Below are 25,914 nucleotides of genomic sequence, written 5' to 3' on the forward strand. Positions count from 1 at the left end.
ACATAAATAATCAATGGAAGCAGCTGTATACATTTAGCTCTCTGTGTGTACACAGAGAAGGAGCTGCAGTGTATTAGTGCTTCCCTGTGTGCCAAAAATGAGTCTATATTTTTATATAGTTCAGCTTAAGCTTCTCAGGAAAGAAGGAAAAATGTAAGATGGTTCTTCTGCATCCTGCTTGCTGATTTATAAATACGAACAAGTATGATTCATCTAACTAGGCTAATAATGACAAGGTCATGCATTATGTATGTTTACATTTGGTGCAAGGAAAGCAGGAGCACAGGGAATGCGCTGGACTGATAACAACATACAGGTAGTAGCACACAGGAGGAGTTCATTTGAATGGGCAAGCAGTCTCCATACTTCTTAAAATAATGTTTTTTTGCTCTTTGTCTTTTTTTATAGTGGCTTCTGGAGCACTGTATCTAGGAGCATGCATTCATGCCCCATGAACTAAATCTCTAGGAAACATCCAGAGCTGTTTTGAAGGCTGGTTGATGTTTCTGTGAATGTCTCACCTAATAGGTGAGGGTCTGCTCTTTTTCTGACTTAAGGAAAAAACCCTCATCTTGAGACTGCTGCTGAGGAATGCCTTACTCCTGCTTTCTGCCTGATTCTGTGCACTTGAAGAATAATTAAAGGGAGGCTGTGAAGGCATTAGCTTTACGTTAGACCTTTTGACTACATCATAGCGATGAAGTAGAATAACACAGCAAAAAATCTTGCACAGGACGAGAACATAAATGAAACTTCTGCTTCTCCTCTTTGATAGCTGCTTTGGATATCCATGTCTGTAGGGGTGTGTGTGTTTCATCTAGCTTCTTCTAGAAGTTTTTGTGTTTTACCTAATTTGGGGGTGATTTAAGCTGCTTCACTTATCTTAGATCTATAACATCCGATTTTATTAACTTTGGACATTATGTCGTTATTATTATGTTGGTGTGTGGATGTTGTAGAGCTGTTAAGAACTTACGAAGGGCATGGTTTCCAGCCCTGCCCGCTAAGCACGTGTAGATGTTACTCATTCAGTTTTTATAGGAATTACTTTAAAAACAAACGCAAAGAGTTTGAATTTAACTTGCTGATTGTAAAAGGCTGTGGTTGAGTCCTGCAGCTCTTTCTTAGAGAAAGGGAAGTGGGGTGGAGGAGGGGAAATGGGATTTATTGGAGTGACTTAATAAACCAGCTTTTCTTTATTTCTTCAATCTTCTTTATTCTTTTAAGCTTTAAAATTTATGTATCTTCTTTTTCTCTTTGGTTGCTGGCTGAAATTTCAAGCAAATATAGTAAAGTAGTATCTTTGAGGAGAAAGGGTGGGGATTTGCATGTTTGTTTGTATGTTTTTAATAGTTCTTGAGCATCACTGGGCATGAGGACCACTGACCGTCATGCTTAGGGGTTTGTTCTAGTGAGGGCACCACATAACTGTAGGCTGATAAATATCCTCTGTATTTTGCCATTTTGGGGAGGCTGAAGTGTCACAATTGGCAAGATTTTTTTTTTGAAGTTCCCGTTAGTGCCGTTCCTTCTCTGGCTGGGTTATGCTAAATGGGAGTACTGATATTCCTTCTTGAAAAAAGTCACATTTAAAAAAAAAAAAAAAAAAAAAAAAAGGTAGTAGCAACAACACAAATAGAAACCCACCCCAAGGCAACTGTCACCACACTGCTGCAAAAGTTAATCAGATTTTCTTTCCATCATGCGATTCTAAAATACTCTTGTCTATTACTCTTCAGTGCAGTCTGTTCAGGTTGTTACAGCTTAAACTCTGTGCCTAGCTATTATGACCCAGACCTTGAACGTTGTCCTTGAATCATAAAGGATTGGAAATGAAGTGTTTGTTTTCCTGGTGTGCTACTTATTGTATTATTCATACTGTTTTTCTTCAGTCTTTGCCCTTATCAAAATATTATGGTACAGGTACTCTATCTACAGCCATGACTTTTTTATTATTTTTTCTTTAAGATTTTATTTTTTCATCTTGGATTACTTGTTTGCTCTTGAATTACTTGCTTACACAAAACCTCATAAAATTTATTTGAAAGTTTAGTACTGATAGATAAATTGTAAATATATTACCTTCCAAGAATACATGCAAAATATTTAAATAGTGGCATTTTAAAGGCCAGAGTTCTTTGTCTTAACTCATGTCAGAATAAGATACCATGTTGTGTGAGAGTAGCAGATATATTTTATGGAATGGGCCTGAAGAGACTGCAAAATAAACAAGATTGATTTAAAACGTACTCATGAACTAAGACTTAAATGCAGAAAAATGGTGTAATTGTTTTGATATGATTTAAATGATGAAGTCAGGCAATGTTAAAAATAGTGGTCTTATTTTGCAGTCACTGTTGGATGAGGTATTCCCATCAGCAGCAGTTTTGCTGGTTTCCTGCTGGCTTGGGTTGTAGTGTTTGCAGAGTAAGTTTAATTAACTGGTGGTGCCTCCATGTTTGATTACTGCTTGTACTGATAAGTGTCTTCAAAAAAGTATTGTTTGGAAAATAATATGTAAGTTTTTTTTTACTGAAATTTTTTGAAACGTGAACTGAGGCAACACACGTTCTGAATTAAAATATATTAAAATCTTTTGCTGTATTTTTCTTGTATACAGATTCAGAATATGAACAACATAATCACTTTTCCGTTGGACAGCTTGCTGAAGGGAGATCTGAAAGGAGTAAAAGGGGTATGCTTATATTCTTATTTATGTATAAAATTATCGTTCATATGATAAATGCATTTAGCTAATATATTTATTTTATTTTAATCTTTTTAGCTTAATAAACAAGAGAATACATTTTTATTATTGAGTCATCCCTTCTATCTGTGGTTTCACATACAGTGTGCTGTTATGAGTACTTATACAAAACATTTGGAGGCTTTAAAAGCAGTTATGAGATACAGAAGATAAGCAGAGAAAAAGGTGTAAGAACTATTAATTTACAGATGCTTACTTAGTTGAAGGGGGATAGTGCTTCAAAGGATTTTCATTAATATATTTCCTTAGCATTCTAAACATACCTGGAACTTTACAGATTTGAAGAAATGTGTGTTATGCTGAATGAGCATGGCATTTTTCTTACCAAAGATTAAACCTACTTGTGCCCTGAGGATATTTCCTATTTGAAATAATAACTTAGAACTGAAACGATGATATGTTTATAATACATTTCAAAGCCTATAGCCAACAAACGTATTTGGCTTACGCTTCATTTACTACTGAACAAACAGGAAGCAACTGGCAGCTATTGTTCTAAGACATTGAAGGAAGAACGAAAATGCACACAGACTAAAAATGGCCTTTGTAAGCTACTGGAGAATGAAAAGATTATTTATTAAGATATGCTTATGACCTTTGTGTTAGTTACCACATTTTGCTCCTCTTGTTCTTCTGTTTTTCTGTCTCAAAATATGTGCACTTCATACAGTGTTGCCTCATGCCCCTGCTTTGTGAAAATAATCAAATGTTGCTTTAATTAATGCCATAATTGTTGAAAGATGAACTCCTCACATGAACTCCTAGAAGTGCTTTTAAAAATCTGAATGTATTAATCCTACGTGCAGGATTTCTTTTACACTGTCCTTAGGTGAGTTGTGCAGGAACAAGCAAAATTCCTTGTTCTAGCAGGCACTGCAAAAGGCAAAGATTCATAGTTAAATCTACAGCATTTGTCATGTAAATAAGTAGCTGCATTCTTATTTCTCTTTGGTTTTGACAGGACCTGAAAAAACCCTTTGATAAAGCTTGGAAGGACTATGAAACAAAAGTGTATGTATCTTCTAAACTTTATATAGAGGGGAAGTATAATGGAAATCTAGGAAGTCCGTTATTTAGAATTAAGGTTATTTAGAATTAAGGTTTCTTGGCTGGGAAGATTTTTTATTTGGATTAAAAAAAAAAAAAAAAAAAAAAGCTGTAGTGCATAAACACAACCATTTCAAGTTCTGTAATAAACACCTTACCTCATGAGTAATATATATATATATATTTGTTTAATGCCATTAGAGTTAATGTCTCTGGTAGAACTGTTTGCTTAATGAAGTTCCAAGTAATCAGCATAATCTCCCGCTACATGTTCTTCTACTTAAGTTGGGGAACTTCTATTTCAACCGGGAAAGGTTATTATTATTTTTTTTAATAGTGTCCTTATTAGTGCTCTGAATCTACTACATGTAGAAGTCCACTTCCTTTTTGGTCTTCCTCTACTTTTGGAGAACACTAAAAAGGAGAAGTTATCCACCCTGTGTTTCTATGTTCAACTACCAAAAGTATAGCAATGTAATTGTACTTCTTGTTGTCATTTTAAGGATTTGTTGTTGTTATTTTTCTCCTCCTTTTTGTGAACTGATTTACTGTAGTTAGCAAGTTTCTTTAGTCAGAAGAGCACAGAAGAAATGTCCATGTCTTTTCAAAAGTCTTAAAAAAAAAAAAAAAAAAAAAAAAGAACATGTAAACCATATGTAATGCCTCTGGCTCTAGCAGGTCTTATGAGACTTGTGTCTAATGCTGAGGTCTATAGGAAGACCTTAGTGGCTGCTGAGCCTTTGGCACTTACCAACAAAGTCGTGAGGATGGTGTGGGAGTAAGTTTGTTTACTCATATGGCTCCAAAACAGTACACGATTCCAGATCAGTCCCGTACCAGGAACCTTACTGTACTACATGTATTTAGTGACGTTTATTTAAAGATATGAATGTTTTCTGCGTTTCCTGACAAGTTTGGATGCTCTCAGCAGGTGTTCTGCACACTAGAAGTGGATAAATATACACCTCTCATCAACGTTGTGTGTCTAGCCGAATTTTACTATAAGCCACTTGTTGAAGGTGCATGATGCACAGTTTAAACAGCCAAAGCATCAGATTTAACACAAGTTTATATCCAGAATTTTATATCCAACTAAATGAGTCAAATAAGTCAACAAAGCTTGATACCTAAGATCAAACAATTAATTTTGGTACCTCATATATCTTCGAATGGCTTGGTGCCCTTTCTCAGGAGTAGTTACAGTTCCTGGGTTGGACAAGTCAATTGTATCAGCGCAGCTGGTAGTCTCTGAAGTAGAATTTCATAGTGGGTTTTAGTCCTTACTCCAATATTACCTGGGTTGCGACTATCCACTGAGCTTTGTCAGTTATCCAGCCAGAATCCTTGATCTTCTGAGGTCATCAACTCCACACATGTCAGACCATTTCTGATGATAAAGGTCCAGAAGAATCACGTAGATCCCTGGCTGCCTAGGTTGGCTGAGAATCTAGCACCATTTTTTTTTTCTTTTTGCAGTCACACAAAAAGTAATGATTCCCTGGTGCCTACTGAGCTGGCCCGTCTGAAGTCATATGCAGACATCCTTCAGAAGTGGTTCTTGTAGGGTGTTTATTCACAAAAGCAACAAGTTAAGCAAGTTAGATAAATCTCATTATTCCTTTTGTGAATAACAATGAAAATGGTATAATTACTGCTTTCCAGGCTTGATTTTTGAGGAGGACCTTAGTGGTGTTACGTTGGTGAAAGTGCCTGTCTATAGCTGGGCTTTTATAACAAGATACTCTGAAATGTTAACGTAAACCTCCAGCGTGAATCCTTGGAAGACTGTAACTGTGTCAAGATCGTGATGGTTCCAGTGCTTTTTGTTCTTAAGTTGAGTAAATGATCCTGTTTGGTGCCATGCCAATTTTCAGCTTTTGAAGTAATTAAGATTTCTAACTGTTGCCCATGTCAATAGTTTATCTCTGAGGATGGGCTGTAAAGAACACCCTTGTAATTTAGCCTGATATTGTCTACCTGTGCTTGATTACTGGATCTGAAAGCTTCTTTAATTATGTATAACTCATTCATAGCGATGTCCCACAAAGCTTATGTGCAGAATTGAAAATAACTACATGTGCAAGCTGCTGGGGCACACACCAAGAACCCTCTGTTCCTAGTGGACCAAGACCTCGGATGTTTTTAGAATTTCTCATAGAATATTCACGAGGGTGAGCATGTTCCAGTGATGTAAGGGTTTGTACTTTGATCCTCAGTTTGCTTATAGTAGCAGGTGATCTGTTTCAGAGTTGCACGCCCTAGAAATATTTTCCTTTTTCAAGAAAAAACTTAAGTACTTGAGGAATTAAAATGTCCGTAGGAAATGTACTTGAATCTGTGAATCTGGGAAATCTCATTTGAGTTCAAGGACAGTAGATACCTGGAAAAAATCTTTTGTGTACATTGCTACATTCAGCACCTGAAAATGCAGTGTTGGCATTGTATTTATTTTCTCTGTGGGACTGAATCCAATGCTGCTGGTATGAGATCTTGAGATTATTTTTAGTATTTTTTTCCTTTTAAGCAACTGTCTTGTAAAAGCTCTGCATTCTAACTTTGCTTTGAAACAAGACACTTCATTTTTGATCCCAGACCGGTTCTTTCCTCTGCTGTAAGGTGATACTTCTTTCCAAGTTACCTCTCTAGTTTTTGTGAGATTCTTTAACAAATGAAACACATTTTCTTCACAATGCTTATTTCTAAACTACTTATGTCACAGTTTATTCAGCACCCAAAACCTGAAAGCAGCACATGTTCACCAGGAAATTCTTTGAGATCCATTACCATTTTCTCTGATACTTCTGGGTGGTGGCTTGGTACAGTTGCTGTGTTTTTAACTGCTAGCTTTTTAAGCAGTTAGATGAAAGCTCCACATCAGTATTCTGGAGTTTAAAGCTGTTTGTCTAGCCTGTTGGACTCCTTCACTTTGATCAAGACCAAAGGATCATCTGCTTGAGGCTTGGGATAGGGAGCCTGGGAATGCCATTTACAGGCAAATTCTTCAAAGGTTTTGTGTGACTTTTTTTTTTGGTTGTTGTTTTGCAAGAGCTTTTTGGGGCTTAAGTTTGGCAGTCTAGACATATTTTTTTCAGTGCAATCTGCCTTGCTTCTACCAAGGAGAAGACCAATTTTCTCTAGTTTCGTTGAACTAAATTCAGAACAGATCTTCGCTGACATGACACCCTTGCCCCTGCAGGAGGACTGTGGGATTTGTCAAACTATCTCATGTGAAAGATAAATTTCCAGACAAGTTGAGATGTTACTAGCTATCATTATCGAGCCTTGGCCTTTACAAAACCCAAGCTGCAAGTTTAATGATGTGATTTTGAAGCTCGGGTGAGAATGTTAATTTGAGCCTGAACTTGTTGAGGTCAGCTTTATCATCTACTAAGTTTTGGACATAGGAAAACCATGAAGTTTTTCTGGTTTGCTGGAGTTGCTATTATGTATGCCACTGAGGTTTCTAGAGATAATGACTGTTTTGATTCTGTGGCTGTTCCTAATGGATCTGAACTTCCTTGTATCTGTGCATTTCGGTCATCTGTAGCAGTGAGGGAATGCAGAGTTGTTTCAAGATTCTTAATCATGTGTTGAATTCTTTTAGTAGTATCCACACAGCCTCTGCCTCAAAAAAAAAAAAAAAAAAAAAAAAAAAGGCCGAGGACGAACCTCAGTGACCTACAGCTTATGCAGCCGGAGTGGCATGGTGGATGTTGGTGTTGATAGCTGCAGGTTTGCTCAGTCTTCATCAGTCTGTTGGACAACTCCTGGTTTGGACTGTGCCTAAAGCCAGTACTAGGATTATGCTTAGTTAGCTAGCTTTTGCAATGATACTTCTGTTGAATATCTCTTTTTTTTTTTTTTTTTTTTTCTCTTTTCCCTTTGGGTCACAAGGCTTCTAGGCAGCTTTTTGGTTTTGTCTGCCTAACGCTCTTTACCATATGCTTAAAATCATACCATTGGTCTTCATTTCCAAGTCACAAGTACAGGCCTGCGAAGCTAAACAACAAATAACAGTGGTATTTTCGTAGTCTGTGGAGAAGTGATGATGACTTCGCCCTGATTTCTGCCATGATAAAGAGATTCTTGTCCAATTCATCAGCTTGATAAGCAGAATACTTCAGATTCTTCCTTATAAAGACAGCTTATTTGCCTCAGTATCTCATCTCACTTGCACGTTTTTGATGACACAGCAGGTGTTAATACAAATAATAAAATTTTGGCTTATTTGAAAAGAAAATCAGTTAATTCAAAATTGCTTTTCTTTCTTTCTTTCCCGTAACAATTTCTGAACTGCTTCTTCAAGCTCTGTATGAAATTATGTGTTTAAAAATATTTATATATCTTGTCTTGTTTGGGAGAGTAATGTTAAGATCCATTCTTAAACTCTTGGATGACCATCCATCAATGTTGATTATTATTATTATCTTCCTGTAGATACCTAAGTCCTCGTAGTATTTTCCTCAAGATCACCTTAGCTGACATAACTGAGGAAGGTTTTGTACTTTGGAATTGTTCTTAAATAAGGGAGTAAGAGGAGCAAGTCACTCATAGCTTTATGCCAACGTACCTTAATCAAAAATTGGGAATATCCTGAGGTGACATTCATGAATAACTCATCTTCCCTCACCATCTGCCATTAGCATGCTAGATTTTTAAATGGTTTTAAAGTTAGTTCAAAAAGCAGTGTTTTTCGCTTAGACCTCAGTTAGACTCTGTTTTGCCCGTGTGAGCAGGAAAACGCTGTCTTCCCCTGTGGGACAGCAGTGGGATTAGTCTGTCTGTGTCTTTGACTGGAACTGGTGCAGACGGGGCTCTCTTTGTGATGAGGCAGTTGCTTTCCCCCATGTACTTAAACACTAATGGCAGACACGCCGGGGGAGCATATGGGGAAGGAGCGTACGTCATAACAACTGCTCATGCTTCCAGCAGGCAGACCGTACCCAGCAAGGCAGGGAGCCAGGTTTCACCCACATTCTTCAATTTGATCAGTCCTGTTGTGGTAGAGTTCGAGGTAGGTATTGTATCGTATTTGTACAGGAGACAGAACCAGAAACTTACTGAAGCATATTATTTATGCCTTTTTCAGCTGTATGGCAATGTCTGTATTCCAGAAACAAACCTGTCTTTCCTGAAAAGAAAAAATGTTAATCTTTTTTTTTAAAACAAACAAACAAACATGACTTTATTTTTAGGCCTGTGAATATATATGATCTTCAGAAGTTTAATAAGCGCTCTGCTAATGCTATGAAAAATAAAAACTTAATGAAAACTAACAAGCTTTTCTTGGTAAGTCTGGCTGGCTCCCTTTCCTCCTTTGCCATTCCCCTTTTGGAAGCTGGGCATGGAGTCTGTTATGCACACTTGAGTGAATAAAACAAGTTGTTTGAATGTGCTTATGGGATTATGAGATCAAGGCAGTAGTCTGAAGTGCATTACATCACTGTGCAGGAATGCAAGCACGTGTTTCTAGATATAGCCATCATAAATGATTTGCTTCTGAACCATCTGAAGTCAATAGGAGAAAGAACAAGTTCTTATAACAGTCTTCAGTAAAGGTGTCTGCATAGCTATGTGTTATTAAGTGATGATATTTCCAGTTTGTTAAAATCATTTTTTAACCAGCATTTAAAAATTATATTCAAAAATTCCACAAGCTGCTCTCAAATTAGTTCTTGAGGTCTCTACTGTGACTCAGTAGATCACTGATAACTTCTGCCACGTTTTCATTTGAAGCATGTACACGAGGCAAATTGGAGGACAAATGATCTTGAAAACAGTAGACTGCAGGTACTAAGTGAGGTTGCTTTTATATACTGCTTTGAGCCTGGGATTTCATATTAAATATTTTTTATTTAGAAAGAGAATACTTTCAAATTAAATGACAAAAGCTTTGTATGGATTTCCGTATATAATGGATGAAATACTGGAACAATTTGTACGCGTTTTTCTCATTCTGCCCTCTCCTCCCCACCTCACAGAGCAGGATGAGTGAAAGAGAAAAGCTGGAGATGACTTATTTCTCTTTTCAGGACTTGGGTGGTAGGAGAGATGGTAGGTGGTGCTTTGCTGTCAGCCTTGCCAGGCAGTAGGATAAAATCAGTTGGAGGCTCTCCCACTGCAAGACCAGACTGCCAGGGCTGAAGCTGCAGAGTCAGGCTGAAAAGGAAGACAAGGTGAAGAAAAGATACTTGGAGGGAAAACGTGTAATGCTATTCTGTGAAACAAAATAGCCCTTGGAAGCACTCTGTTTTCAAAAGCACACCCCCTGAGCTTTCCAAGTGGTCTTGCTGTTGTTCTGCACCTTCTCACCGGTGTACCCAGACTCAGCCTGGCTTACTGCTGCTGCATGGGGAGGGAGAGGAAGAGAGACAGAGCTCCTGCCCAGCCAGCTTGCTGCTGCTGTGTCTATGCAGGGCGTTTCAGGTGTTTACCCTTGCTCACTGATGGAAAATAAATGCCAGCCTTAGGCGTGTTAAACAGTAACAGGTCACGTCCTTCTGAAAGATTTATTTTTTATTTATTAAAAAGGAAAAGCAAAGAAAAAAGCCTACTTTGATGTTTGTTTATATCATGATATGTAGGGCACAAATGACTTATTTGAAATGAAAATTTATACTGAAAAACAGTTGCTCCTCAAGTTGGAGTGTTACAGATTGTCATATAGGGAAACTTGAATGGGCAAGGCCACTTATTTTTTTTAATCTCTTCTACTTTTTTTGTTGTTAGAATTCTTCATCCAGTGTTTCATCTGTACTTGTCTGTTACCCCCATCAGAGCTCATTGTATATTAGTCATGTGCAGCTGTGTTGTAAATTGGCTGAAGGATGCTCAGATTTTAATGTTAGTCAGCAAAGTCCATCTTTGCAGTATGTGCAGCAAGAGCTTCAAGAACAGCAAGTTTACAAAATGCTTCTTTCTTATTACTCCTAGGAGATTTTCTTAGACTTTCCCCTATTTTTTTATTTATTTTGCTTAATTGATTTACCTGAAAAACCTGAACATGCTGTAATATTTGGAAATCCCACTGTGGTACATCGTAGAAATGTCTTTGCCAGAAGGATTTGGTTAATGTCACAGTGCAGTGCCACTTGATGCTGCCAGACCCGGACTTGCCCCTTGCAATTTGATAGGAAACACATCTAAACCTTAGCACCCAGAAGGTTTGCATGCGGCGCTGCCTTACGTGGTTTCGTTTCCCTAGAAACAGGATCGGAGAGGAAATGGCATGGTACTGTAAAACAACAAAACAGGTTAAATTCTGGATTACAGAGCTGAAAAGGTAGTTGGAGACCAAAAGCACAAGCAAAAAGGAAATGGAAACATGAAATACACCATTCTGTACCTCTGCACTTGTTGCCAAGAGTTTAGTTTGTTGTTTTTTTGTTGTTGTTTTAAATAATCGCTGAAGTTGATGAAGCCATGGAACCATTTGCAAAGTCCTCATCCTCCCAAGTGCTGCCTGTTAGCTGGTACTTCACCTCTGAGTTTGTTTCCAGATCTGTCTTGCCATTTACTTTGTGGAAACTTGTAGTTGCTACAAAAATGCAAGTGAAGCTCCTGCAAATGGCTTCAAGGATGTCTTGTTTCCCTGAAATATATGGTGGATGTTGGTATGCTTTATTCTTGGTTTAACTACCTTACGCCTTTAGAGAGTATGCTTATCCTTTAAAGAATAGTCTTTCCACCAGAGTCTAGCTTATTCTTGAAAAGGAATTCAATTTCTGAAAACAATTCATGCTATAATATTGTGCTTATTGTTTGACTCTTTGGGAGTTGACCATGAGCCAGCAGTGTGCCCTCGTGGCCAAGAAGGCTAATGGGATCCTGGCGTGCATTAAAAGGAGTGTGGCCAGCAGGTCAAGGGAGGTGATCCTCCCCCTCTACTCTGCACTCGTCAGGCCTCACTTGGAGTACTGTGTCCAGTTCTGGGCTCCCCGGTACAAAAAAGAAAGGGATCTCTTGGAAAGAGTCCAGCGGAGGGCCACAAAGATGATACGAGGCCTGGAGCATCTTTCCTATGAGGACAGGCTGAGAGACCTGGGTCTGTTCAGCCTGGAGGAAAGAAGACTGAGAGGGGATCTTATCAATGTGTACGAATATCTGAGGGGTGGGAGACAGAAGGATGTAGCTAACCTCTTCTCAGTGGTTTGTGGGGATAGGACAAGGGGCAGTGGCCGCAAGATAGAGCCCAGAAAGTTCCGCACCAGCATGCAAAAGAACTTCTTCACGGTGACGGAGCACTGGAACAGGCTGCCCAGGGAGGTTGTGGAGTCTCCTTCTCTGGAGATATTCAAGGCCCGTCTCGACGCCTACCTGAGCAGCCTGCTCTGAGGAACCTGCTTTGTCTGGGGGGTTAGACCCAATGATCTTTCAAGGTCCCTTCCAACCCCTACAGTTCTGTGATTCTTTCAGTTAGTGGTGTTCTGGTTGAACTAGCATTTATAAATGCTTTATGACATGTAAATAAGCTCTTAATTGTACGCATGGTTATGTCTATTGTTCTACATAAACAATAAAAACACTAGTAGTTGACAGTTACTAGACATGAATCACATTTCATTGAATTCTTTGGCCCCGTGCATTGTTAGATGAATGTGGAAACTGAGATCACTGAAACCATCCTGGATTTTTGCTCTGAGGTTTGGCTTTTTTAGAATTATCAAGGATCCCAGAATGTAAAGTTTCACCTGGTGTGCTGGGAAGGAGATGCGTATTTGCCATTCTCAGTGACTCTTTTTTGTGGTGTCATATTGTCCTTGTTCACAGTTTGCTTAATTCTTTTGTTCGGATTCGGTTTTCTGTGGCTACAAAATGGCACGCTGACAGTAAGTCAGTAACAGTATAGATTTTTTTTTTTTTAAAAAATAGAACATTCTGGACTTGAGCTTTTATTCAGGCAAATGAAGATTTTCAGATTATTTATTTCAAAGGAGGGGAGCTTCCCTCAGAACATGCCTTTCCTGGAGAACTTGATGTGCCAAGGACTGTAACGTTGGCTGGATGTGCTGGCTGCTGAAATGCTGCAAGGGCCTGCCGGTGATGTGAGAGAGTAACGGGGCTTTGTGAATGGTTTTTCAAAACATTTCCCTGTGGGAATGCTGTGGGATTAATGGGATTAATTCTAGTTTTCCCTTGCTTCTGGAGGTGTAAGAGGAGATAGTTTCTCATTCTTGAGAAGTGCAGAACAGGCTGCTGACTGGATGTCCTCAGACCATCTAGGATGTTTCCCTGTAAACTATTAGGGCAATGTTAACATCAGGTTAAGAGAGCACTTGAGACACGTCATCTGTTCAGGGAGAGATCCGAGAGACTCTTGACTGCCCAAGAGGAGGTGTGACAGTGCGTGTGTTATTTGGGCCTCTCGTCCGCTTCCTGTATTCCCGTGTGGTGCTTCCTCTCGTCCAAAAGCAGGATAGCATTTCCTCAGGAAGCCCTCTTCAGAATTGTCTGCTTCTAAGCTGTACGAGTGACAAAAGAGAAGTCTTTCTCTGTAAATACCCTCACGTATTTTGTTCTATTAGTATCATTTTTCATATGAGGCTAGGCTAAACGGGTGATATAATTATGCTACTCTTTAGTAATAATGTGGTGAATAGTTATATAACATGCTGTAGGGAAGTTCTGTTTCATTGTGGACATTGGCTATTCATTTATATTCTCCAGGAGAACCCTTTTTTATTCAGAGCTCTTGGAAAATGTTCGTGGAAACTTTTAGGGAATTAGGACAGCTGGTCTAGCAGACTTCTGGAGTCTGCAGCGCAGCCGGCTGGCCGGCATTCCCGGTGCCAACTGGCTCAGTAGCAAGTAGAGATGGCAACTGTGATTTTGGCTTAAGAAACCCTGTATATATAGAAGATGACTTGATGACAGGCAAGACTTAATAAATCTGGTGACATAATTGAACTCTGTTAACCAGTGTTTGGTCAGCCGGGATTAAGCATGAATTTTAATTGAAAATGTAGGAGGATTATTTTGTAGACAGATTATTTTTTTTTCTTCAACACAGTAACTTAGTATCTTCCTCTCATTTAGGATCTTCTCTTAGCTTATGTCAGGAAATTATTTTAACAGATGATTGAATTAGATTTCAGCTACTGCATGTCATTGCTGATCTTTAGTCATTGTCAAATTTCAAGTGAAATGGCATCTGGAAGTAAGTCATACGGAAAGCTGCAAGAGTTTGGCTCTGCATCTGTCAGTAGACTTTGCAAATAATCAGATTTCCTGATAGGCTTTGAATTTCTCACTTCACTGACTGATTCTTTGCCTTGTAGTACAAAAATAGAGAAGGAGAAAAAAGAGCATGCTAAGCTACACGGGATGATCCGTACAGAAATAAGTGGAGCTGAAATTGCAGAAGAGATGGAGAAAGAGAGAAGGTTCTTCCAGTTACAGATGTGTGAGGTAAGACTCAACATGAAATCAGTATTGCTCTGCTAATCTCTTTTAGGAACATTTTGAAAAACATATTTTTTTATGGCAAATGTGATGTTAAAGGGGAATAGCAAGATATTAGTGGAGTCACATTGCTAAATTACATTTTTTTTTGTCCTGATGTGCTAACTTTGCAGGGAATTTTCTAATTTTGCTTGAAAGTAAATTGCAGAATAAACAATGCAAAGCTCAATTAAACGCTAAGAGATGATAATAAATAAGCCTTTATGCTCCTACTTCACTCTGTTATTTTAAGCCCTAGATCATTCTCTGCATTGTTCCCTGCACCGCCAGCTGTTGCAGCATTATGTGAGGAAAGACACAAGTTTAGTACACTATTGGCTGGTACTGAAAAAAAAGTGCTAAGGATGGAATCCAGTTGTCTTTCAAGATGTTTTAAAATGCTGCCACTTTGAAATCTTTGAAATCTGTGAAATTACCTTAAATCTGATTTTCAGAAAAAAAAGATGATATTACTTGGCTAACTCTGAGTAGTAATAAAAGGGGGCTTGGTTTTGTTTTAGTTAGTAAATCAGAAGTGCAGTGTGTTGGGAGTTGTATCATAAATAAAAGCTAGCCCTCCATAAATCGTGAAAGTGAACCCAATACCACATGCTTAGAGCTCCACTATACCAGCAGGAGTCAGAGAGGTGATTTTTCTGACTAAATGTTGTCTAGTGTGCATATGTTTAGGCCAGTTGTCCATTCATCAGAACCAGCGTAAAAAGCCACAATGTTGAAAGCTGGCACTTAGATACTGCTTTATTTTATTTGTTTTGAAATATCTGGAGTGTACTGTTGATCCCACATGGGTAAGCGAAAACCAGATGTGTTAGAACATGTTCACCCCGTTGCCCGTGGGTCACTATCTGTGCGGAAGTTAAAATCTGCCCACATTTAATGGGCAGTTAAGCAAACCTGCAAATATCTGGCAATCTTACTTCTGCTTGCATGGCCATCATCTTTTGTGCTATGGCATTCAGGGGATGAGCTGCCACTTAGTATGGAATCTGTTCATGTGTAAAGCAATCTAATTATACTTTTTTGTTGCTCAGCACTAGGATTTTTTAAAATATCATGCTAAACAGTAATTTTCTGTTATTACTGTGTGTAAGGAACTGGTAGAGAAAATGTTCAAATCAAAAAGCAGATTTAAAAAGATAGTTAAAATAATCCTTTTTTTTTTTTTTTTTTTTTTTTTTTTTTAAAAAACTGCTTTCTTGCTGTTGTGGTTTAACCCGGCTGGCAGCTAAACACCACACAGCCGTTCGCTCACCCTCCCCCCTCCCTCTCTGGGATGGGGGAGAGAAACGGAAAAGTGAAGCCTGTGAGTTGAGATAAAGACAGTTTATTAAGATAGAAAATAATAATGATAATAATAATATGTACAAACAAGTGATGCACAATGCAATTGCTCACCACCCGCTGACCGATGCCCAGTCCAACCCTGAGCAGCCGGCCCCCCCACCCTGGCTAGCCACCCCTATATATTGTTCAGCATGACGTCAGATGGTATGGAATACCCCTTTGGCCAGTTTGGGTCAGCTGTCCTGGGTTTGTCCCCTCCCAGCTTTTGCTGCACCCCCAGCCTGCCCGCTGGCAGGACAGAGCGAGGAGCTGAAAAGTCCTTGGCATAGTGTAAGCATTGCTCTCCAGCAATTAAAACATCAGCATGTTATCAGCACTCTTCTCATCCTAATCCAAAACATAGCACCCTACCAGCTACTAGGAGGAAAAATAACTGTCCTAACTGAAACCAGGACACTTGCTTAATGACATCTGTTTGGCAATGGATTTAACAACCAGTGGGATACACATCTTGATGGGATGCTAGGTTTCAGAACGGGTTCCTAAATTCACAGCACAAACTCTTTTATGCTTCCTTTAGTAGAGGCTTCCAGTCATGAAGGATGGGGTAACAATTTGAACTAAGCATAGTGAAGTATCCCCACAAGGTATCAGAAAGCAGCAGTGGTAACTCTTGCTTTTGTGTGATTAACCCGTGAAGCCACAGTTTCGCATATTCTTTTCAGGCCTTCTAAATCTGGAACTGTTAAACTTTGAAATATAACTGAAAACAAAATGTTATATAATACTGTGGTAGTAATCATTAATTTCTTTCATGAATTACTGTTTCAACAGTACCTGCTGAAAGTCAATGAAATCAAGATTAAAAAAGGAGTGGACTTGCTTCAGAACTTGATCAAATATTTTCATGCTCAGTGCAAGTATGTTTTAGTTTTCTTTATACCTACACAATAACTGGAACAATATTTTGCTTTAAACTTTTGACATAATTGTAATACTTTTCTGGATTTTAAAAAATAAATCTATAAATAACTAAAGATTAATTTGGTCTCATTAAGTTTTTTGATAAATTGCTTTTGTCAAACAGATCAGTACTTGAGTTTCGTACAATATTGCAAAGCATATAATGTGTTTTAGTTAGTACCATAGAATATAATTGCTTGTTCCAAAGGAGTGCCACACAGTAATTTGGCATCTTTTGTAAACTTCTGCTGAAACAAAGCTATTAGTTTGGTCAATTAGTTAGTGGTCTATTCGTTTTGACATTGGAAGTTTGTTTTTTTTTTCACCTGTGTAAATGTCAATAATCTAAATTAATTCTGTGCTCAAAGAAAATAAATTGCATAAGCAGTGGGATCAAACTGTATTTACAGAATCTCACTTTTTCTTTCAAATTAATTGGGGGACTCGGTATTAAAACACGAAGAATGATGTTCCTTTTTATGGTAATCTTACAGATCAATAATACAGCAATAAAGCCATAGCTATAAACTTGAAAGAGCTGCTGTCAGCCTGTTAAAATCAGTGATTTTTTTTTATCTTAAAAGACTGGTCTGAATAAATGTAGTTTTTTTCTTTATATATAACTGTGTTGCTTTAAAATCTGTTTCACTCCTACTTTGTCACTCATCTCCTGTCCATTTAATAAAATTTCCACAACACAAATGCTGTGTTGTGTTGTCACTTTGATGTCTGCTTCCAGAGTGAAAGTATTTCTTCTTCTAACATGGCAGCAATTTTTTAATCAAATGTGTATACTTTCTTTTAATTTATTTTTTAAATCTCACCTATTTTAAAGAGCTGCAATATTCTCTGTTGGAATAGAGAACATTACTGTGCTAATGCACTAATACATATAATACAGTGTGATGTAGCATATTTTGTTTGCGTGTAGGCTGTAAATAATGCTTGGGAAACCAAGAGGCTTTCCTTTAGAGGGAAGATTGCATCAGGTGTGAAATGGTTGGGCTCCAAGAAGTCGCAGTTATTTTATATCTGCTAGAGCTTTTACTGTTCTACAATTAATCTTGCCTGTTCTGGGCCTTCAAAAAAATGGGATTAGAACCTGTGTTTGATGTGAGAGTGAAGATAATTTATTTGGTTGTGGGTTGTGTCAGTTCTGAATCTGCTAAGGAATTTTGCAAGTTAGAATAAGCTATGATGGAAATAAAGATGTGAATCAAAGATGAATAAAAAAAATACATTTTTAAGGTTTTGAAGCTTATGGCATGGCATGATTTGTATGTCTTCTCTTGGCAACTTTTTAAATAGAAAATACAAAGTAAAGTTTAATAACAGTTGCTTTTTCTTAAAAGTTTCTTTCAGGATGGGTTAAAAGCGGTTGAAAGTCTTAAGCCTTCAATTGAGACACTGTCAACAGATCTTTATACAGTGAGTTAGCAACCTTTCACTTTCTTTGTGCTTAGCTTTTTACAGTAGAACTGTGAACGTTTTTGTTCAGTTTGGTTGACCGGTTTAGTAGTATTTTAAGGTTTTGAGTAGATTTTTGAGTAAAATTTTGTTTTAATATCATGTCCAGGAGGCTTAGATCCAGTTCAGAACCCCCCTGTGTAAAATGTTAGGAAAAGAGCCTCTACCATAAAATGTTTGCAGACTAAGTGAAAAACAACATATGGTTTCAAATTGAACACAAGGAAACAAGAACAGTGTGAGGCAATATTGAATTCTTAACCCAGCAACATCCTGGCCATTATCAAGTTTTCTGAAGATAAAAAGGAAAACAAATTTATCATCGTATCTTTTCTCTTTGTATTTTCATTCTTGCTAAACATTTCTCAGAAAAATGAACCAATTAAGTAGTAAGTTTGGAAGAACTGTGTTGAAAAAGAAACAATAATGCTATTTTTAACCTGTGTTTTTTTTTTCATTCAAGATTAAACAAGCACAAGATGAGGAAAGAAGACAATTAACACAGCTTAGAGATATTTTAAAATCAGCACTCCAGGTTGATCAGAAAGAGGTGAGCGTACAAGGTGATTTGATGTTGGAATGCCCATTTCTTCCAATCTAGTGTTAATTTTTGAAATAGAATTATTTTAACTTTAATCAGCCACATAACTTTTTTTTGTTTCTTCATCTTTGCTTTGATGCTGATGGTGAATGTTTCTGAAGGTGTGTTTTTTAAAGAGATTCTCACTAAAAATGGATGAGACAAGAATTTATTTTTGTTAGTGCTATTGCAAAACACTGAAGTTGATGCACTGTCTGTGAGCTGACTGCAAGCAGGAGTGTCTGTGTTGCTCAAACTGAGAATGGAAGAACTTTGGCAGTAACAAGGAGACCCAATTAATATAATCTTATCTCACAGAAATATTCTGTGCTGTGTAAAGATTATGTAAAACTGAACTCAGAATCCCAAAACACTTCTGTCACCGTCTGCAAAAAGGACAATGAAGCTTGCTGTTCTGCTGCAAAGATGCCAGTTTTCAAAGGTGCAAAAGCTGGGTCAGTTCAGCGACCTAACAAACTATTTTTTGAGCTTCAGTTGTTATTGCTGTTAGATTTAAAGCATTCTGGAATAATTTTATTTGGCAAGCTCTGATCTGGAGCCAAGCATCTTTTGTATAATCTAATCCTAAACATCAGGTCTACTTTTGTTTCAGATTGCTAGTGCTTCCTCTTCATACGAGTAAAATCCAGCCAGCTTCCTTTGTGTGGCTGCTGGGCCGTGAGTAAGTGATGAATGAACCCCTCCCTTTTCAGATCCTCGTTCTGAGAGGCATTACAAAGAAATAGTTTAGTCTGTAGACCTCGGACTTCCTTGATCTTCCTCAGTCTTGCTTTCATCTTCGCATGAAGTTTATGCTGGCTCATAGCTTTAATAGGTGGCAGGCTTGCTGATAGGCACTAAATGCTCTTCACATCAAGGTGCTGTTTGTTGTCACGTGAAGTTTGTGGTAATGATCATTGTGTACAAAGTCCTATTCAGTCTACAGACGCTTTCTTAGGTTCTGCCTGGTGTTTAGGACTCACTGAGGTGTGTATTTGCTAAATAAAACTTTCAAAGTTGAACTTTGTGGAGTGAAAGACTAGTTATCCAGAAATGGTGAGTACTTGGGATTCACCATTGACTGCCTACTCTCAATAAGGAATCTTTGCTGTTAAGGGCATGTTAGCAGGTTTCCTGTTCTGTTCAGGTCTTCATTCAAGACAGGTAGCAGAATCAGTTGGTTTTCATTGATTGCTGGGAATATTGCTCCTCTGTGCTCACCTGTTTATCAGAGATACTGATATTATCGTGTAAGGAAGGCATGGTGAGCACACATCTTTTCACAGACTGAAAAATGTAATGGTATACATGGATTTTTTTACTTGTACTGGTTTTGTTGCCTGTAAAAATAGAAATATTGAAAATGCTTTCTTCTATAGTCATTATATATCAATTCTGCAAATATAGCTATAGATACTACCTGCAGAGCATGAGAAGTAATATAATTATTAAAGTTGTTTGAAAACATCAATTAATCAGCGGGATGCCAAACAATCCTGTTATAACTTGCTGTACAATCCACCAGTATTATTCTTGTTGCACTGTAATTTCCTTTACTATAACTGTTTTCTTTTTCCTTCCTGAAATGCATTTACATTTTGTGACCGAAGTCTAGGAGAGTAAGTGTTGCTATGCTTTAATGAAAATAGTTGGCATGCTTTCTTTCCATTCAGATTTCAAGAAACTGGATTTGCCCTCTGAGCTTTTTTCAGTTGGTGGGAGAAGAGTGCTTCTTTTTTCCTGTGTTTGTTGTAATTCTTCCCCCGGCCCCCCCCCCCCCCCCCCGCAAAAAAAAAAAAAAGGGAGGGGGTCAAGTAAAGTTGTCAGATTGATCTTGAGAAAGGAAACTACAGTAGGTCAATTTAGTAATTTCCCATTTTCTCTCTTCTGGGAATTAAATCCAGTTGCTTGATTTGATGTTCTTGCAAGATTATAAAGCTGTGTGTATTTTTAATTATTTAATACATTAAGTCAATTTTAATAAAACGTTGCTGAACATTTCTGTTGTTTTTTAAAAAAAAAAGACATGAATATTCACAATCCGACTTTTTTGTTGTGTCTGAATATATTGTCTTCTGCACCGAACTTCCTCAAACCTGATTTTTACTGAAACTTCTTTTTTAAAGGTCTTTGTGTGTCCATCTTGGTAAAAAGTTAGAATTGAAGGTAGCCTCAGAGTAGTGTTTAGATCTACTTCTGCTTCCTGTAGCTCTTTGGTAGAACCTGTTATTTCTTCAGGCCGCTGCAAAGTAGGATAAACTTCGTCTTAACAAAAATTTTGGTAGCTGTGCTGTAGGAGAGGCTGCCTGCAGGAGATTCTGGCAGATGCATCTGCTGGAAACTCTGGGACTGTGACAGATAAGGGTGGGTCTCTGAAAATCCTTCTGGTGATGATACTGCAAATTCAAGAGTACCTCAGGCTCTTGGAAAGCTGTAAGGGCTTTTTGGCAGCTTTATGCACAGAAGGGATCCAGAAAGTCAGAGTGCCTGCTACATGGGAGCTGTGAAACAGCTAGCCAAAATTTTCAGTGCATAAGTTAAAGCACCTCACATGGACAGCTCTGTTGTGTTCAAATAGTGGGGTTGATAGCCAGGTTTTTAGGCTCTCTCTTGCTAGGAGTCACAGACCATCCTTACAGGATACTGTTGGCACGTTTCTTGAAATTTTAGTAGTGTTATTCAGCTTGATTTAGAAGGCTTTATAAGAATTTGAAAGAAATCATTTCCAACCTGTTTCTGGTCAGAGAAGTGATTCACTGTAAGCATGCTTCAATGAAATGACTCACCTTTTTCCGTATGCCTGACTGCATTTCAAAGCTGATAAAGCGAACAAAGTTCAGCTTCTTAGGCTCGTGTACTTCAGTCTGTTCTGATCTTAGTATGTTTAAGAGAGATTTAAAACGGCAATACTCTGTGCTAGGTATATCCTGTGTCCTGCCGTGATCCATTTCCGTGTAGGTAATGTACATTGTTCCTGTTCCACTGGATCTGACCCTGTTAGCTGCCATTTGTCCTCCTGTTACGTGGAATTTGCAAACCAGAAATAATGGAAGATTCTTGGGGGAGCCCACATGTGGAAAAGGCGTGCTAAAATTGCCTGGAAGGATGTAAATTGTTAGGGTGCTTTGTCATACGGCATCACACCTTTTAGGAGCTAGACCAAAACTGTGAACTTGTTTGACAGATGGCTGTGGAAAAGCATCATCTGGAAATCAATCACATGGGACACTATAGATTTGGGCATGGCCTGAACAAGGGATTTCAAACTGGAAAGTCTCCTGGTCTTGTCCTTAGCTCCTTGTCATGAAATTATATTAAATTTTTTAAAGATACTGTTCATAGCGATGAATGTGTGGAAATGCACGTCATCTGCAGCAGCTTCCTCCCTCGCTGAAATTGGGCAGGAAGCTTGTCTTGCTGGCTCGCCAGTTTGGCCAAACATAGCAACTGAGAGTAAACAGCAGCTGAAGGAAGGTAGCTGAAATGCAGCAGAAAATAGGCCACAAAAAGTAGCAGCAGTGTCTTAACTAATGGGAATTCTGCTCTGGGCAGGTGTTGGAGGTCATCTGAAATCTCGGCGTAATTGAGGATGTGGAGAACTGAGATTAATTTCCTGTAAGGCCTCTGATCTTCTTGGGAATGGAGTTCTGTCACTGAAGCAACACAGTAATGGGAGGCGGAGATTAAGGCAGTGGTAGGACATAACAGGCAGTGTCAGATCAGATTTTCTCCAGAAGTCAGTAAAAGTATGCATGCAGGGATTGTTCTGCAGCCTGCCTCCAGCTCAGCTCACTGCTGAGGCTGAGCCTGACATCCTGCAGCTGTGGAGCTGTAAGTGGTGGCTCTGTCCCTACCACGTCTCCAACCTGTCACACCTTGCCTCTACTGCTGGGGAGGATCCTGAGCAGCTTTGGCTGCAGCAGGAGCTGTGACAGTGAGAATGTGCTGCTGGGGCTCATAAAAGTACAGCACTTCATCTGAGCTGAAGCTCCTGGGGAAAAGCATGGTCCAAGCTTGTTCTTAGTTTTAGTTGTTTGCTTTTTGCCTCGCTTACATCCAGAGATAAGCCTTACATCTAGGCTAATGAAGTGTATGAGTCAAATTGTAATTAGAGAGAAATCTTCTAAACTCATACTTTTTATGTTCCTATATATTTTACTTTATCATGTGTACCCTCTGGAAACCCAAACTGATACACCTTGTGACTACACTTGCAGCGTATCTGAGACATACTGACTTATCTTTTTGCAAAAGAGGATTTTGATCAAATTACTATGTTTATTTCCTAATAGCTCTTCAGTGTTTATCTAGATTAGCTCAGATAGTTATTTAAGTGAGCTGCTTTCTTTGTGGTATTTTTTCCACTGTCCTTGTATTTTCTGCCACCTGTAATTAAGGTGTATTACATCCGTATAAGAAAGAAAATAAATTTAATAAATATTAGTCTTTATTAGTGTATGCATTGAAAAGTTCATCCCATCGTGCTGCTGCTGCTAAGACAGCATGACCCGTCAGATTCCTTGCTGTGAGGCTGGTATTTTTTAAGGAGTTGGATGCTTGCAGCAGTGAGTCCTGCATCTGGGTAGTTCTGAGAGCAGTGACAACAGCTTAGTTTAATCCTTGTCACTTTCTGCCGTAGCGTTCTACTTTGTTCAAGATAATTTGGTTTGATTTAAGTTATTATTCTCATGGAAATAACTTTTATTTTTTTCTACTAATTCCTGAGTGCCTCCTGAGCCATGTTTCTAGTAAGTCTCTCTTGCTTTTCAAAACGAGTAACTCAGCTCCATTTCCACAAGGAAAACCACTTTCAATTTATTTGTGTTTATTATTATTTAACAATGGAAGGATGCACTAGGAATTGCGGGTAATAATAATTCTCAGGGTTTATACACAGCAGCGTTTGCATGAGTTGGAAAGCCAGCTGCTCAGTTACTGTTCAGATTAAATACATATATAAAGGCAGTAGCAAAACTAAATGAAAGCAAGGGGATTTTGGCAGGTGCTAGTGAACACTAGAACACTACTTCTTAAGTGTTTTTTTTTTGCCATCTGAAAAAGAAATGGATTTTGTCCTCCTCACTGAGGACGAAAAATGTGCTTTGTTTGGCCTGTGGGATTAGAGCAGGAGGAAGGGCTCTGAAACATTAGTAAGAGAGATATTTTGGTTGAAAATGTAGAATGCATTACAAACTGCTGTTCTTTATGTTTCAGGATTCTCAGATTCGTCAGAGTACAGCTTACAGTTTACATCAGCCTCAGGGAAACAAGGAACATGGCACTGAACGAAATGGTAGCCTGTACAAGAAAAGTGATGGGTAAGTACTGCTGGACTCCACTGGGGGGAAAGAAAAAGGTCTGAAGAGCAAAATGATGTAATAATATTATAAAAACTGAGTTGCTTTTTTTTTCCCTTAAACCAGAATCAGAAAAGTGTGGCAGAAAAGGAAGTGCTCAGTTAAAAATGGTTTTCTTACAATTTCCCATGGTACAGTAAGTATTTGTTTACAGTATTTTTATGTACATGGTTGCTAATACAAAAAAGAAAAACTATGCTGCTCTATATTTATAATTTGGAATTAGCTACATTCCTGATGCAGTGCTTTCAATGTGATGGGTACATATTTTTTTTAAGGCAATCTTTCAGAAATATATCAAGACATACAGAGTAACTAAAAATACAACAGTTCTAATGCTAATGGTGCTAATGGAAAAAAAAATGCTTTTTTAAGGGCTCATTAGTTCATAGAAGCTGTTCATATTTTACCAGACTATCTAAAAATACAAATTCTAGCTCCAGCATGTGGAAAGATACGGTTGGGCGTTAAGCCATCTCTTACATACAGTTGAAGCAACTCTATATTTAGAAGACAATCTGAAAGAATACTGAATCTCATTTCTCCCCCAGACTTGTTTCTCTGTGATAATGTGTAAGAAGGTAACTTTCTTGGAGAGCAGATGTTGGAGAAAATTAACTTTGAAGGCAAATTCTACAAGAAAGACGAGAGGACATTAGAAGCCCCTCTTTCTTTGATACCAGTATTTGCAACATGTTAACAAACTTGTAATACTTTCTACTTTAATTTTTAAAATTTTATACTTTCATAATTTATACTTGCATAGTTTTTATTCTTGGCTTTGAACTCAGCTCTTCTCCCTTTCCATTAACCTTCCTCTTTTTATGCTGTGCTCTCAAAACTTTAAGTTTCTTAAGGCAAAAATCAACTCGGTGACAGTATTTCCCATTCTTTGTCCAAAAAACAGTCCCGTTTCTTGCTCCTCTTATGAACCCTTCAGTTCTTCATCCTGTTATGCCTGTTGCTATAACTACAAGTTGACCCTGGCAGCAAAAATGAATCAATCTCTCATTTGTGCATCTAGCCACAAGCTGTTGCTTTCTGAATTGACAACCAGGAACTAAAGAGGAATGCAAAAACAGGCCTGCAAAGTCGAGTCATTATAACTTTGGGACTGTCCACCAGTTTATCCCCATTTGAGTGTGTGTGAGTGCGTCTTTGTCAGGGAAGAGTCTCTTGGTATTTCTGTACCAGAGTCTCCATGTGCTGCAAATGGACTTGGCACTGGGCTTGCTGTAGTGGGACCAGGAGGAGTGGAGCTAGGGCAGCTCGGAGCTGGCAGAGGTTACAACATCCGCTTGTGGAGCAGAATTTTAATCCAAATGCACTTACTGAGTTCTGTCAAGATACTGTTCTGTTCTTTTTATAAGTTGTCTACCAGACGGTCAGACACTTTTAGAAGCAGATCAGTGGAACTGTAGCTGGAAATCAGTTGCTTAAGGTAGATGCTTAAATGAGGGTTTAGCTGTGTAGGTTTCACAGGTTTGGTCTTGATCATTTTATAATAAAAAATTAAGGGAATACCATCTCATTTTAAAATTTACTTCAATTTTTACTCATTTGCTTAGTTTCTCCTTATATATTGATGGCAGTTTTGTGCAAAAATCAATGCTTATTTCATAGACACTGAAAAGGGTAGAGACAATCTCTATTTCTTAAGGATTTTTTGGGCTGCTCTGAGTATCCTCTGTGACTTTTGAAGCAATAGCATTGATTTCCAAGCATTGTCAGGACTGATATTTCTTGATCTGTAAAACATGATGTGTCATTATCTTTTCCCAGCTGTTCATCAAAATGAACCATCTCTCAGAAATTCAGCTGTCAGTTTTGTTTGCTTTATGAAATACAAGTTGTAAGTGGCTTTCCTTTAAAGGCTACCTTTTCTTCACGGATGTCTGTTCTTTGGTCTTGTAGCCTCTCATATTTTTATGAAAGACTGGGATTCTTTGGTTAATTTCTAGACCAGCCATCTTCAGGCAGATCCAGAT

At 38.2% G+C, this 25,914-nt stretch overlaps 1 protein-coding gene across 5 annotated transcripts in view; it reads left to right on the top strand.

Annotated features, from left to right (window-relative positions):
* The window catches only part of ASAP2 (ArfGAP with SH3 domain, ankyrin repeat and PH domain 2), an 88,615-nt gene that overhangs the window by 33,600 nt on the left and 29,101 nt on the right, over positions 1–25,914 (top strand). For 3 of the 5 annotated variants that reach the window (XM_035322723.1, XM_035322720.1, XM_035322721.1), the window contains exons 4-12: positions 2,621–2,695; positions 3,729–3,778; positions 14,092–14,221; positions 16,394–16,479; positions 17,875–17,950; positions 18,453–18,539; positions 20,180–20,188; positions 23,784–23,887; positions 23,993–24,062. In XM_035322723.1, coding sequence (XP_035178614.1) covers positions 2,621–2,695; positions 3,729–3,778; positions 14,092–14,221; positions 16,394–16,479; positions 17,875–17,950; positions 18,453–18,539; positions 20,180–20,188; positions 23,784–23,887; positions 23,993–24,062 — 687 coding nt within the window. The remainder of the gene's footprint in view (positions 1–2,620; positions 2,696–3,728; positions 3,779–14,091; positions 14,222–16,393; positions 16,480–17,874; positions 17,951–18,452; positions 18,540–20,179; positions 20,189–23,783; positions 23,888–23,992; positions 24,063–25,914) is intronic. The other 2 variants (XM_035322724.1, XM_035322722.1) reach the window with 1 other exon arrangement.

Source organism: Oxyura jamaicensis, chromosome 3, assembly GCF_011077185.1.
Source record: "Oxyura jamaicensis isolate SHBP4307 breed ruddy duck chromosome 3, BPBGC_Ojam_1.0, whole genome shotgun sequence".
NCBI classification, from domain to species: domain Eukaryota; kingdom Metazoa; phylum Chordata; class Aves; order Anseriformes; family Anatidae; genus Oxyura; species Oxyura jamaicensis.